This window comes from Mastomys coucha, unplaced genomic scaffold, assembly GCF_008632895.1.
Source record: "Mastomys coucha isolate ucsf_1 unplaced genomic scaffold, UCSF_Mcou_1 pScaffold12, whole genome shotgun sequence".
In the NCBI taxonomy this organism is placed as follows: Eukaryota; Metazoa; Chordata; class Mammalia; order Rodentia; family Muridae; genus Mastomys; species Mastomys coucha.
The window spans coordinates 36469004-36481677 of record NW_022196894.1 but is presented as its reverse complement, the minus strand read 5'-3'; the positions used below and the strand labels follow the sequence as shown (position 1 = coordinate 36481677).

The 12674-nt window shown below is 43.8% G+C and overlaps 1 protein-coding gene across 2 annotated transcripts in view; it reads left to right on the top strand.

The window, feature by feature from the left end:
* Positions 1 to 8629: 8629 nt before the first annotated feature.
* Positions 8630 to 12674, top strand: part of Poglut1 (protein O-glucosyltransferase 1) — a 25469-nt gene continuing 21424 nt past the window's right edge. Inside the window, exons 1-3 of one of the 2 annotated variants that reach the window (XM_031363866.1) lie at positions 8630 to 8807; positions 9460 to 9550; positions 10354 to 10497. In XM_031363866.1, coding sequence (XP_031219726.1) covers positions 8723 to 8807; positions 9460 to 9550; positions 10354 to 10497 — 320 coding nt within the window. In that variant the 5' untranslated portion in view covers positions 8630 to 8722. Of the gene's footprint in view, positions 8808 to 9261; positions 9551 to 10353; positions 10498 to 12674 lie in introns of both variants that reach the window. The other variant, XM_031363867.1, reaches the window with a different exon arrangement.

The following is a 12674-nucleotide window of genomic DNA, read 5'->3' as shown; positions in this document are numbered from 1 at the left end:
TCCTTCCCTACCCCCCCAAATTTCCCTGGCTCCAGTCAGCTAGTGTCTAAAGGAACGCCAAGAGGAGAAGAGGGAAATTCGGAGATGCCACCTAAGGTCACGTCATTTATATGCAAATGACTGTTGCAGGAACTTCTGATTCCAGCCCCTCCCCGCTCCTTGCACTGACTGTATGTTAAATAATGAACTAGGTAGATGCTAGAAATAAAAACCGAGTTCTAGAAAAGTTCAGTCTAGTAAAAAGAGAGGACGCAGCAACAAGCTTCAGTAATACTGTTAATAACAATAAATGTACATCTGAGGTCCCGGGATGAGTACTAGTGTCAATACTGAAAAAGGTTCTTAGCTGAAGCTTCGAAGATGAGTAAACGGTTTTCCGGACATTACGTGGTTGATAAAAAGATAAGGAGGCTCAATTGTACAGCTTGCTTTACCATGCTGAATTCAATCCCTAGCCTTCACCCTACCAAAAAAAGATGAGCGGCCTAATGATGCATTCCAGAACTGTCAGTAGTTTGATATTAAAACAGTATCAAAATGAAGCCTGCTAGGACTGGAGAGATGGCTCAGCGGTTAAGAGCACTGACTGCTCTTCCAGAGATCCTGAGTTCAACTCCCGGCAACCACATGGTGGCTCAAAACCATCAGTAACGGGATTCAATGCCCTCATCTGGTATGTCTGAAAACAGCTACGGTGTACTCACATATATAAAATAAATAAATCGTTAAAATGAAAAAAAAAAAAAATGAAGCCTGGGGTGTTGGTAGAGGCCAGAGGATCACGAGTTCAAGATTATCCTCAAGGATATTGTAAGGTGGTGCTACATAAAACCTTGTTAGGAAGAAGGGGAGAAAGAAAGAAAGAAAGAAAGAAAGAAAGAAAGAAAGAAAGAAAGAAAGAAAGAAGAAAGTACCGGAAATTTTAAAAATTAAAACAACCCGCCAGGCAGTGGTGGCACATGCCTTTAATCCCAGCACTTGGGAGGCAGAGGCAGGTGGATTTCTGAGTTCAAAGCCAGCCTGGTCTACAGAGTGAGTACCAGGACAGCCAAGGCTATACAGAGAAACCCTGTCTCGAAAAACAAAACAAACAAACAAAAAATAAATTAAAACAACCCACAAAACTGCTAATCAATAATTCGGCCAATGAACTAAGCAGATGGTTCTCATAAGAAAAATATAAGGTCAGGACTTTCAATCTCACCACTCAAGAGGCAGAGAGGCAGTTCAGTCAGTTTGAGGTCATACTGGTCTGTGTAGTAAACTAGGCCTACAGAGACTACACAAACCCATGTCTCAAAGAAAAATGGCCAATAAATATTTTTAAAAGTGTTCCATAGCCTTACCTCTCAGGGGGATGCAAATGAAAACTGCATTGAGATTCCATCTCACCTCAGTCAGATTTGCTATCATCAAGAAAAACATAATACAAATAAATCAAAATGTTGGCTAGAGTGGTGAGAAAGGAGAAGTGTCCTTACTGTTGGTGTCAGGGTGGAAAGGTATAACCCCTATGGCAGTCATTATGGAGGTATCTGAAAATTAAAATAAACAAAAAACACTATGGCAGGACCTGGCTGTACTAGCCCTGACCATATGTACCCAAAGATATTTGCACATCCACATTTATTGCCATTTCATTCACCATAGCAAGGATACTGAGTCAGTCTACATGTGCATCTTCAGAGGGATGGATCATAAAAATGTGGTCCACACACCATGGTTTTTATTAAGCTTTAAAGAAAAATGATAGAACTGGAAAATATTATATCAAGTGAGGCAACAAGTTTGAAAAGAGAAGTGCCACGCATTCCCTCTCCTATGTATATTGTTTATGTATGTGTATGTGATGTATGTGTATGGGGGTAGGGGTGAGTGTGGGCATGTGAATGCCAGGCCACAAGTGTGGTCATAGGACAACCTTGGGTACTTTCCACCTTGTCTGAGACAGAGTCCCCTTGCTATTGGCTGTCTCTTATGCCAGGCTATGTGGCCTTTGAGCTTTTGGGGATTCTCCTGGTTCTACCTCCCATCTTGCCACAGGATTGCTAGGATTGTATATGCATACTACCATATCCAACTTGGCATAGCTTCGGGAGAACTCCTGGCCTCACATTTGCATCACAAGCACTTTCTACACTTAGCTTCTCCCCAGCTGTACAACTTGATTTGTATACATGTATGTTTGTGTAGGAATGAGTATGGATAGAGATCAGGGAACTAGGATAGGACCCAGAGAACTGAAAATGAGGCTTAAGGAAGCAGTGGGTGAGGAGGGTAATAAAATATGTGATGTTAGTGCAGGACCAGGAAGGGACAACCAAAACTAAGTAGGTGTGAAAATGTGGTAAGAAAACCCATTACTTTGTATGGTAATTAAGAAGTAAAATTTTAGAAAAAAAAAAATCTACCGGGCAGTGGTAGTGCACACCTTTAATCCCAGCATTTGGGAGGCAGAGGCAGGTAGATTTCTGAGTTTGAGGCCAGCCTGGTCTACAGAGTGAGTTCCAGGACAGACAGCCAGGGCTACATGAAGAAACACTGTCTTGAAAAACAACAAACAAAAAAAACCCTGCCCCCAAAAAAAATCAAAATGAGAATTTCCCCAGACATCCTTATATTAACTATAAGATTAGTTAAACTTTATTAGAAATTGTTGCCCCTGACACTGGACTATATATTTCATTGAAATGTCACAACTAGGTTGGAGATATAGCAGCTTGGTGATAGAGCACTTGCTTAGCATAAGTGAGCTTCAGAATTAAGAGCCCCAGTACCGAGAAAGGAACAAAAACTTCAAGGGGTGGCAGCATGCACCTCTACCCTCAGCCCTTTAGAAATGGAGGCAGGAAGTTCCAAGCCAGCCTTGGTTACAGAAGACCCTACCAAAATAAAGTAAAATAAACCTGCAAACATGTTGAGAGCACACCAAAATCTCATTTTATAGAAGAAACGTAAGCATTGAAACCAAAAAACGTGTTGAAAACAACCTACCTACGCTCAGCCAGAAATGAAACAGAGGTTTCTCCTAAGTGACCTAGCAACAAAACAAAATGGAAACTGTCCCTTGATAGGACAAGAAACTCCCTTTCTTCTTTTTACTTTATGTCCCTCCCCAATCCTTTCTGCTGAAGGATGTCCTCCCATAGGCTTCATTTCTTCATTTCTTGACAAGGCCTTCCATACAGAAACCCCAGCTCCATCCCCCTCACCCCAAAGGTAACAGAGACTTCACTCCCATACTCTCTGAAGGGACAGAGAGAGGGGAGTGTAACAACCCAACTGGAAGTGAAAAGATGGAATCATTAAAAAATTATAAGCTGGTTATGTTGGAGGAAGGGGGTTGGGATGGAAGGTGACTAGGAGATGTTAGTATAGGGCTCTCCAGTCAACCTTTACCCTAAGTGCCATCTTTTTTAGTTAAGAGTCTCTGCAAATGACCCTCAATTTTCTTCATGAACTGTTTCAATCTGAAAAGAAAATGCAAAGCAAGGTACATCTAGTAATCTCCCCTTTTGGGATGCTAAGCCTAGGGGACAGCTGTGAGACAACACACACACACACACACACACACACACACACACACAACACACAACACACACACACACACACACACACACACACACACACACTCACACACACTGCTCCTCCCCCCCTCAAAAATACATATGTAAATAGCAGGTACTGACTTCCAGAGGTTGGATTCTACATCCACTTTCAAGAAGAAAACTAGAAGGTGATCTAAAGAAAAAGTCCCTGTCTCGGGAACTCCCTGAAATCCCCTGCCTCATACAAGTCCTTCCATCCTCTGAGACTTAGTGGAGATGTGAGCCGGAGACAGATCTCCATTTTTCTCAAATTTGGCCTCAAATAAATCTGCTACCTCCACCTACTCCTTCATCTTCCATTTCTGATGAGTAGCAAGGAATAGGAACTTTACCTTGCTATAAAAGAATGGCTAATATCAAAACCACTAAGGTCTTGAGCCACAGTAGTCATTAACCCCAGTAACCTCAGCTAGGACAGGGAGCAGGATCCTCTCAAGTTTGAGGCTAGCTTGAGAAGACACATTTATAACCTTCTTCCTTTTTTCCTTTTTTTTTGGGAGTGGGGGTGGGGGTGTTTCGAGACAGGGTTTCTCTGTATAGCTTTGGCTGTCCTGGAACTCACTCTGTAGACCAGGCTGACCTCGAACTCAGAAATCCGCCTGCCTCTGCCTCCCAAGTGCTGGGATTAAAGGCGTGCGCCGCCGCCGCCACTGCCACCACCCGACCCCTCTTTCCTTTCTTTAAGCTACAAATATGTTGAAGATTCTGCTAAACTGATCCGCCAATTAGAACTTTGTGATTGTAGCCAAACAATGCTAGAATGTGTAGCAGTGTGTAGAATGCTGTGAATCCAGAGCCAAATTATCTGAAGCTATTGTGGTCCTTTGATTGAGGAATGTCTCTCAGAACCTCAAGTATTGGAACACTTGGATAACCCAGTTGGAGGCACTATTTGGGAAGGCTTAGAAACTGTGACCTTGGTGGAGGGAATGTGTCACTGCTTGAGAGTTTAAAGACATTTGAATTTCTTGTTTTCTTTGCTTCATATTTGCAGTTCAAAATGTGAGTCCTCAGCTTCCTGCTCCCTCTGCCAACTCTTCCCTACACTATTGTGAACTCTAAACCTCTGGAACCATAAGCCCAAATAAATTCTTCCTTGTCTAAGCACCTTTGGCCCTGGTGTTTCATTTTGTTTTTAATTTCGGCAATAAAAAAGTAACTAATGCAGATATCCCTAACCCCTTTAAGAAACTATTCATTGCCCACCACTGTCTTACCTGCCCAAGATCAGCCTTACCTTGGAGAAGGGTTCTGAGGAAGGAGTGTCTGGGAGTAACAAACAAAAGACTTTTTAGTCAAATAGTGGGTCCAAGCTGCTGGCCTATGTTCTGAGGAAGACAGCTATCCAGACTGCTTTTTCTCTATTCTTCATTCTTTCTCTCTGATTTGCTTTCTCTGGAGATCTCTAGACAGCTCTCTCTATATATATTCTGCTTGAGACAGTTCTCCAAGCAGTTCTCTTGGGCTGTTCTAAAAAACTCTCTGGATAGCCTATCTCTTTTGTTTCACATATCAATCCAGTGTCCTTTGTTTCCTTTTGATTATCCTGTGACCCTAGCTCCTAAATTCTTAGAAGATAGCAAACAGACTTTTACTTTTAACCTTGCAAAAGAATTCAGAGATCTGCCTGCCTCTGTTAAGCACAGCTGATAATAAGATTAGATGGGTGGGACTTTGTCCTGAAATTACCATTTCTACCACACCTGGGCTTGGACTGGCTGTGTCCCAGGCTGACAGGAATCTGCTTGCCTCTGTAAATGCCTGTCTTTGTATGTTTCATAGTGTAGCTGTCTCTGTTTCTTTAGATTCATGAAGTCCTTAGTGTAATTCATATTGGATCCTCATTTTTTTTGCATAGTTGAGATTTTTGTTTTGTTTTGTTTTGTTTTGTTTGTTTGTTTTGAGACGGGGTTTCTCTGTGTAGCCTTGGCTGTCCTGGAACTCACTCTGTAGACCAGGCTGGCCTCAAACTCAGAAATCCACCTGCCTCTGCCTCCTAAACGCTGGGATTAAAGGCGTGAGCCACTACCACCCGGCTGAGAAATTATATTTTTTTTTAACTCATGCTTTTAGAGTTCTTTCCGCAGAGCCTTAAGGACTGTGCTGACGGTCCCAGCATTAACCATTTTGCTAATACATTAGCCACACCTTTGTCTCCCAGACTCGCAATGTAGTATTATCTTGGAGTCATTAAAGTTAACGAGGACTTTCTTTAAAGGAGGGATGTAAAATATGTACATTGTTATACAAAGAAGCCTTATGTCCACCTCAGCCAGCACACTTGTAGAGTCCCACAACCTCTGGCCCTGTTCTAGGGGCAGGAACCAAGTCCTATTCTGTCCTTACCAAGGCCATGCCAGACTCAGCACATACCTACCTTTTTTTTTTTTTTTCTTGGACTATCATTTGGTACTTTTAAGGATGTATGAACAGATCACTAGCTTCCTCCAAACCAAAAGCTAAGACTGTCAGCAAATAGCAACTCAAAACCTGGAGCAGAGATTTCTAGCTTTGTTGTAATCTACCAACCTGATATTTCCACCAATGTATTTGGGGAAGAAAAAAGTATGCCTTGACCCACAATTGTTTTTGTTTTGTAAGTGTAAAAACTTCATGAAAAATAAGTGATCTTGAGAACAGCTCTTGTGTGTGTGTGTGTGTGTGTGTGTGTGTGTGTGTGTGTGTGTGTGGTTTTTCGAGACAGGGTTTCTCTGCGTAGCCCTGGCTGTCCTGGAACTCACTCTGTAGACCAGGCTGCCTCAAACTCAGAAATCCACCTACCTCTGCCTCCCAAGTTCTGGGATTAAAAGCATGCACCACCACTGCCCGGCCAGCTCTTTTTTAAAAAAATAATTCTAAATTCTATGTAGGCACAAGTTTGATTTGATAGTCTCATATATTTGTATACATGTATTTAATACATGTATTTCTTTTTTTTTCGATTTATTTATTTTATGTGTATGAGTACACTGTAGCTGTATAGATGGCTGTGAGCTATCATGTGTGTGGCTGCTGGGAATTGAACTCAGAACCTCTGCTGGCCCTGCTCGCTCTGGCATAATTCACTGTAGCTGTCTTCAGACACATCAGAAGAGGGCATCAGACCTCATTACAGGTGGCTGTGAGCCACCATGTGGTTGCTGGGATCCGAACTCAGGACCTTCGGAAGAGCAGTCAGTGCTCTTACCCACTGAGCCATCTCGTCAGCCCTTAATACACGTATTTCATATATACCTCCTAGGATGTTGTTATATATATTTTCAACAAAATGTATATTTTAGGAGGCAGAGACAGGTGGATTTCTGAGTTCGAGGCTAGGCTGGTCTACAGAGTGAGTTCCAGGACAGCCAGGGCTGCACAGAGAAACCCTGTCTCAAAAAAAATATATATATATATTTTAATACTTATCCTGCCTATAAAACCAACATACAGATTTATAATAATACTGCCCAGTATTTAATTACCCACTGTCAAGAAAAACAATGCCCATATTTTCAACAAATTTAAACAACTTATTTTTCATTTGTGATTTATGGGTCTCTAAATATCTTACCTATGAAACAAAGTGTTCTTGGGCTGGTAAGGTGGCTCAGCAGGTTGAAAAAAAAAAAAGTACTTGCAAAATAGCCTGACAACTTGAATTTGATCCCTGGAACCCAGAAACAGAAGGAGAAAAACAGGGCTGGAGAGATGGTTCAGCGGTTAGGGTTAGGGTTAGGTTAGGGTTAGGTAAAGGCTGGAGAGATGGTTCAGCGGTTAGGGTTAGGTAAAGGCGTGCACCACCATCGCCCGGCAAAAAATTATTTTTATTATTTTTAAACAGTGTGTCTGTGTGTGGGTATGTACACTTGAGGGCAGGTGCTCACTGAGGCCAGAGGCTAGAGCCCCATGAAACTGGGGTAATAGGCAGTTGTGAGCTATTGGACTTAGCACAGGGTCCCTGTTGGACGAGTTGGAGAAGGTACTGAAGGAGCTGAGAGGGTTTGCAACCCCATAGAGAGAGCAACAGCGTCAACCCCGGAGCTCCGGGGGTACTGGACCACCAACCAAAGAGTAAAGATGGAGGGACCCATGGCTCCAGCAGCATATGTGGCATAGGATGGCCTTGGTGGACATCAGTGGGAGGAGTGGCCCTTGGACCTGAGGGTATTTGATGCCCCAGTGTAGGGGAATGCCAGGGCTGGAAGACAGGAGTCGGGGAGGGGAACACCCTCATAGAAGCAGGGAGAGGGGTAATGGGATAGGGGGTTTCTGAAGTGAAGACCTGGAAAGGGGAAAACATTTGAAATGTAAACAAAGAAAATATCTAATTAAAAAAAAATTTCAACTCAAGCCCTCTGCCAGAGCAGTGTGTGCTCTTAGCTACTAAGCCATCTCTCCAGGCCTTTTTGGTCCTTTTTGGATTAATTGCTGTGAGTATCCTGGTTTGTTGTTTGCACTAACACATTTGAAGTTATGAAGTTCAGTTCGTGCTTGGCAAGCTCTGGTAGTACGTACTTACAAACTTCAGAAGCGGAGGCAAGAGAATTAAGGATTGGAGACCAGCCTGAGTTATACTATAACACTCTATCTCAAGAATAAAAGAATTTAATGGTACATTACTTTTAAAAATACGTCCAATTTGTGCTTTTTGATATTCTGGTTTGGTATGACCTTTTGCAGCCTATCACAAACCTCAGTACAAAACAAGGGCTTGTTTAACACCGCTGATTTGTGTTATATTGCTTTAAGTTCCTACTACAAAGAGGCCTGTGCAACCTTTTGTGGACTAACAGGATGTTCAATACGATCAATAAATAAGTAGTTTGGTGTTCTGGAATGACCTAGCCTAGGAATGACCTAACCTAGGTAGGCTCTGTGTGTAGCTGAAGCAAAAACCAAACTACCTCCGACCCTCGGTTTCTGACAGAACTGATCATTATTAAATGTGCCATCCCGATGACGTGCTGCCTGGTGTCTTACTTCCCATGCCAGGATCCCTCGGGCCTAGAGGCGGGCCCGGCAGCCATCTTTGTGTAGGGCAGCTCCCACGTGCCGTGGCGTCCGCCGCCATCCTTCTTCAGGGCGGCGCTTCTGCCGGCGCGCGGGTCGGAATCCGCAGTGGTCTGCGGGTGATGGAGCGTCGGGCCGGCTGTCGGCTTAGGGCATGGATGCTGTTACTGCTCCTGTTCCCGGTGCAGGGCCGCCAGAAAGACTCAGGTGGGCTCCGGGCAGGGCCGAGCTTGCCGCCGCGGCTCGGGGTCCGCTCGGGTCCCTGGGTGCTCGCTGTGGACGGCGGCGCGCGGAAGATGCTGTGCGGCTGCAGCGCGAGCTGGACAGCGGGCGGGGGCGAGCATAGGTGTTTGGTGGGCCTCTACTTCTGGTTCTAAACCCTGGAGAGTAACCCCATCCTCCGGAGTTGGGGATGGTAGGAAGAGAGGGATGTTTCCTCTTTACAACAGAACGCTGTTCTGGGCCTCCCCAGAGGAGGGAGGGAGGCACTTAGCTAGCTGTTAGGACAAAACAGATGAGGGAGGATTATGTCCAAGAGTTTGCATTGGTTGTCTCGAGGGGGGCTCAGTTTGATTAGGTGAGAATCCATGTCGAAGTCCCGTGTCTCTCCATAGCCTATTGAAGGCCGAACATTAAGCTTGTGACTTTTCCAATTTCTTAGATACCTGATGGCGCAGGTAGAGGAGCAGACTTGACTCAAGCCCCGACAAGTTACACAAAGAATCCTTCTTGGCATTTCCACTACTGGGAAAGGAAGGGCATTTCTCCAAGTGTTGGTCTTCTGTTGCTTCTGCCTGCTGCTTGCCAATGCGAATGCCAAGGGTATTCTGTTAACTCTCATTTCCTTCACTTTTTGAAGGCTCAAAATGGAAAGTATTTATTGACCAAATTAACAGGGCTTTGGAGAATTATGAACCATGTTCAAGTCGAAACTGCAGCTGCTATCACGGGTGAGTTCATTGATGTGTCTCTGAGAGCTGGATTCCTGTCATAGGGACCTCCCCTAAGTCCCTTGAGAGATCTTGATGGCAGTTATTAGTGATCTAAGCATGTCTTGAGACCGGAAGGGGTACCTTAGATGGCTCTCGCAGTGTATGGAAATGCCCTGAGATTGGAGAGGCTCAGTGTTCTCCACATAGCCTCTATTCCTTACGATGTTTAGCAATATGTGCTATTTCTTCTCTTTCTCCCGAAAGCTTCCATGTCTTGTTATTATTGTCTCTGGTGCTAGTTGTCTGCAACTGCAAATTAAAAGGAATGGGCATATTTATCATCTAATCGGTATTTTCTCTTGGTTTTTATCTTTAAGGTATGCAAGTTTGGGCAGGGTTAGTACAGTAGAGAGATAAGTACCTTAAAAGCAGGTTGACTTTTAACCCATGTCTCCCACTGACTACCCCTCTGGGCAAGCCATGTAACCCCTCTGAAAGTTCATGGGCTCAATAGCAGTCCTAGCTCTTCATCTTTTATTTGATCCCTCAAAGATTCACCTGATGCTAAGGATACTGAAACTCACTCTGTGCTGAACTTGACAAGGGATGCACTTGATTCCCTGGTTACTGCAGCCTGTGCTCCTGAGTCTGATGTTTTTCAGTTATCCGCGGTGCTCTTGTAGAAGAGTTGCTCATTCCTATCCACTGCTCTTCCCGCTGCTTAGTGTAGTAGTCTCAAAACAAAACACTTGGGAACAGATGGGATGGCGTCGGTCGGTCTCGTGGCCTGCTTTGACTCCATGTTTTCCGTTCTTGCACAGCGTCATAGAAGAGGATCTGACTCCTTTCCGAGGTGGAATCTCCAGGAAGATGATGGCTGAGGTGGTCAGACGGAAGCTTGGAACCCACTACCAGATCCTTAAGAACCAATTATTCAGGGAAGATGACTGCATGTTTCCTTCCAGGTATCCTCTGGTACCCTCTATCAGGCTTGGTACATGGAGGCTGACTTGATAGCACTCCTAGGAACCAGCGGGAGGATTTTTTTTTTTTTAAAGATTTATTTATTTTATGTATATGAGTGCACTGTAAGTTGTCTTTAGACACACCAGAAGAGGGCATCCGATTCCATTACAGATGGTTGCTCGGCCTCACATTTCAGTATGGATAAACTCATCTTGCCTGTTTTTTTGGTTTTTTTGTTTTTTTTTTAATACCAGCTATTTTCTGTAAGCCTAGTGTATATCATTAACTATGATGGCTTTGGCTCTGTGCCTTCTCTTCTTTGCCTGTTCCTACAAGCTATGAGGAACAGGCTCAGGAAACCTGGCACGGTATTGTAGGCTCAGGTGGAAGTGAAGCAGAGGGATTTAGGCGTGTCTGTTGTGGGCCAGGTCTGGTTTCATGGCTGCATAGTAATAACTCATCGTACAGATTTCTTCATTTAGTCCTCTATCAGAATAAACTACTCCTTACAACAACACCCCTGCAAAATTAGACTAATACAGCCATTGCTGTAGTGAGCATTCTTTTTTCTTTTTTTGGTTTTTCGAGACAGGATTTCTCTGTGTAGCCCTGGCTGTCCTGGAACTTACTCTGTAGACCAGGCTGGCCTCGAACTCAGAAATCCACCTACCTCTGTCTCCCAAGTGCTGGGATTAAAGGGGTGCGCCATCACTGCCCGGCTGTAGTGAGCATTCTTATGTATACACTTTTGATCCTGCTGGTTATATACATGCTTGTACACATGTGGGCTAAATTCCCAGAATAACTAGGCTAAGGAATGTCTTTTAGTTTTGTTTCCCGTGCTTTTAAATGATATTTTAATGAATTAATTTACTAATTTATTTGAGACAGTGTCTCATTATATAGCTCTAGTTGTAGTTAGAACTTGCTATTAGACCAGGCTGGTCTTGAACTCAGAGTTCTGTTTACACCTCCATAGTGCTAGGATTAAAGGTGTGTGCCACCATGTGGCTTCCATGCTCTAAAGTTGACCTCATACCTTCTAACACAATTCTGTGTATTAGACTTTTACAATCTTTGTTGATCAGCTTGTTAAACATTGACTGTGTTGACTGGCTTCTTTTTTTTTTTTTTTTTTTTTTTTTTTTTTTTTGATTTTTCGAGACAGGGTTTCTCTGTGTAGCCTTGGCTGTACTGGAACTCACTCTGTAGACCAGGCTGGCCTCGAACTCAGAAATCCACCTGCCTCTGCCTCCCAAGTGCTGGAATTAAAGGAGTGTACCACCATCGCCTGGCTTTTGATCAACTTATTAAACATTGACTGCGTTGACTGGTTTCTTTGACACTTTCTTATCACTAATACATACAGTTGAGCATGTGATATTTATGATCCATTGACTTTATCTTGGTAGTTATCAACTTGTATGTAAAACTGTTTTAGCCTGGCTGTAATCCTGGGTCTTGGGAAAGTCTGAGGCCACGTGGTTTATATGCTAAGTTTCAGGCTAGCCATGTTACCAGAAAATTCTGATCAGTCTGTCAGTTGTTCCTCCAGAACGTCGCTGGTTAGGATCTCAAAGAATAGGGTAGAAACAAGCTAAGCATTTTTCCTTTTCATTCATAAATTAAATACATAGATAAATTCTCTGAGGCTTCTCAGGGAGTCTAGTCCGAACGTGGTCTTATAGTCTTCCTGATTGTGTGAATGCCACGTCTGTCTTGCAGAACTAATTTTGATAATGGTCTGTGTTTAGGTTGAAGGTGTGAAAGATTTCCTTCCTAGTTCTGGTAGAAAGAAAAATGGTATAGAGTTAGCTTTCTGATGCCGTCAGGGAACATCTGAGATGAGGAACTGTGGAGGGAAGGTTCATCTTGGCTCACAGTTTCAAGGCTTTCGGTCCATGGTCAGAGGGCTGTCTCTTGCTTTCGGAGCCTGTAGTTACGTAGCATAACCTGGAGGGTAGTACAAGGTGGAGAAACCTACTTTCCTCCTGTCACCTGGGAACGTGGGGAGGGGGCGGGGAAGGGAGAGAGAACCCAACAGCTTACAGCCTCCCAGACAGGCGAAGCTGAGGTCCGGATGTTCCAGATCCAAACTATAACAGTCTGTGGGAAAGAAGGCTAAGGAACTCAATCCCAGCACTTGGGAGGCAGAGACAGGCGGATTTCTGAGTTC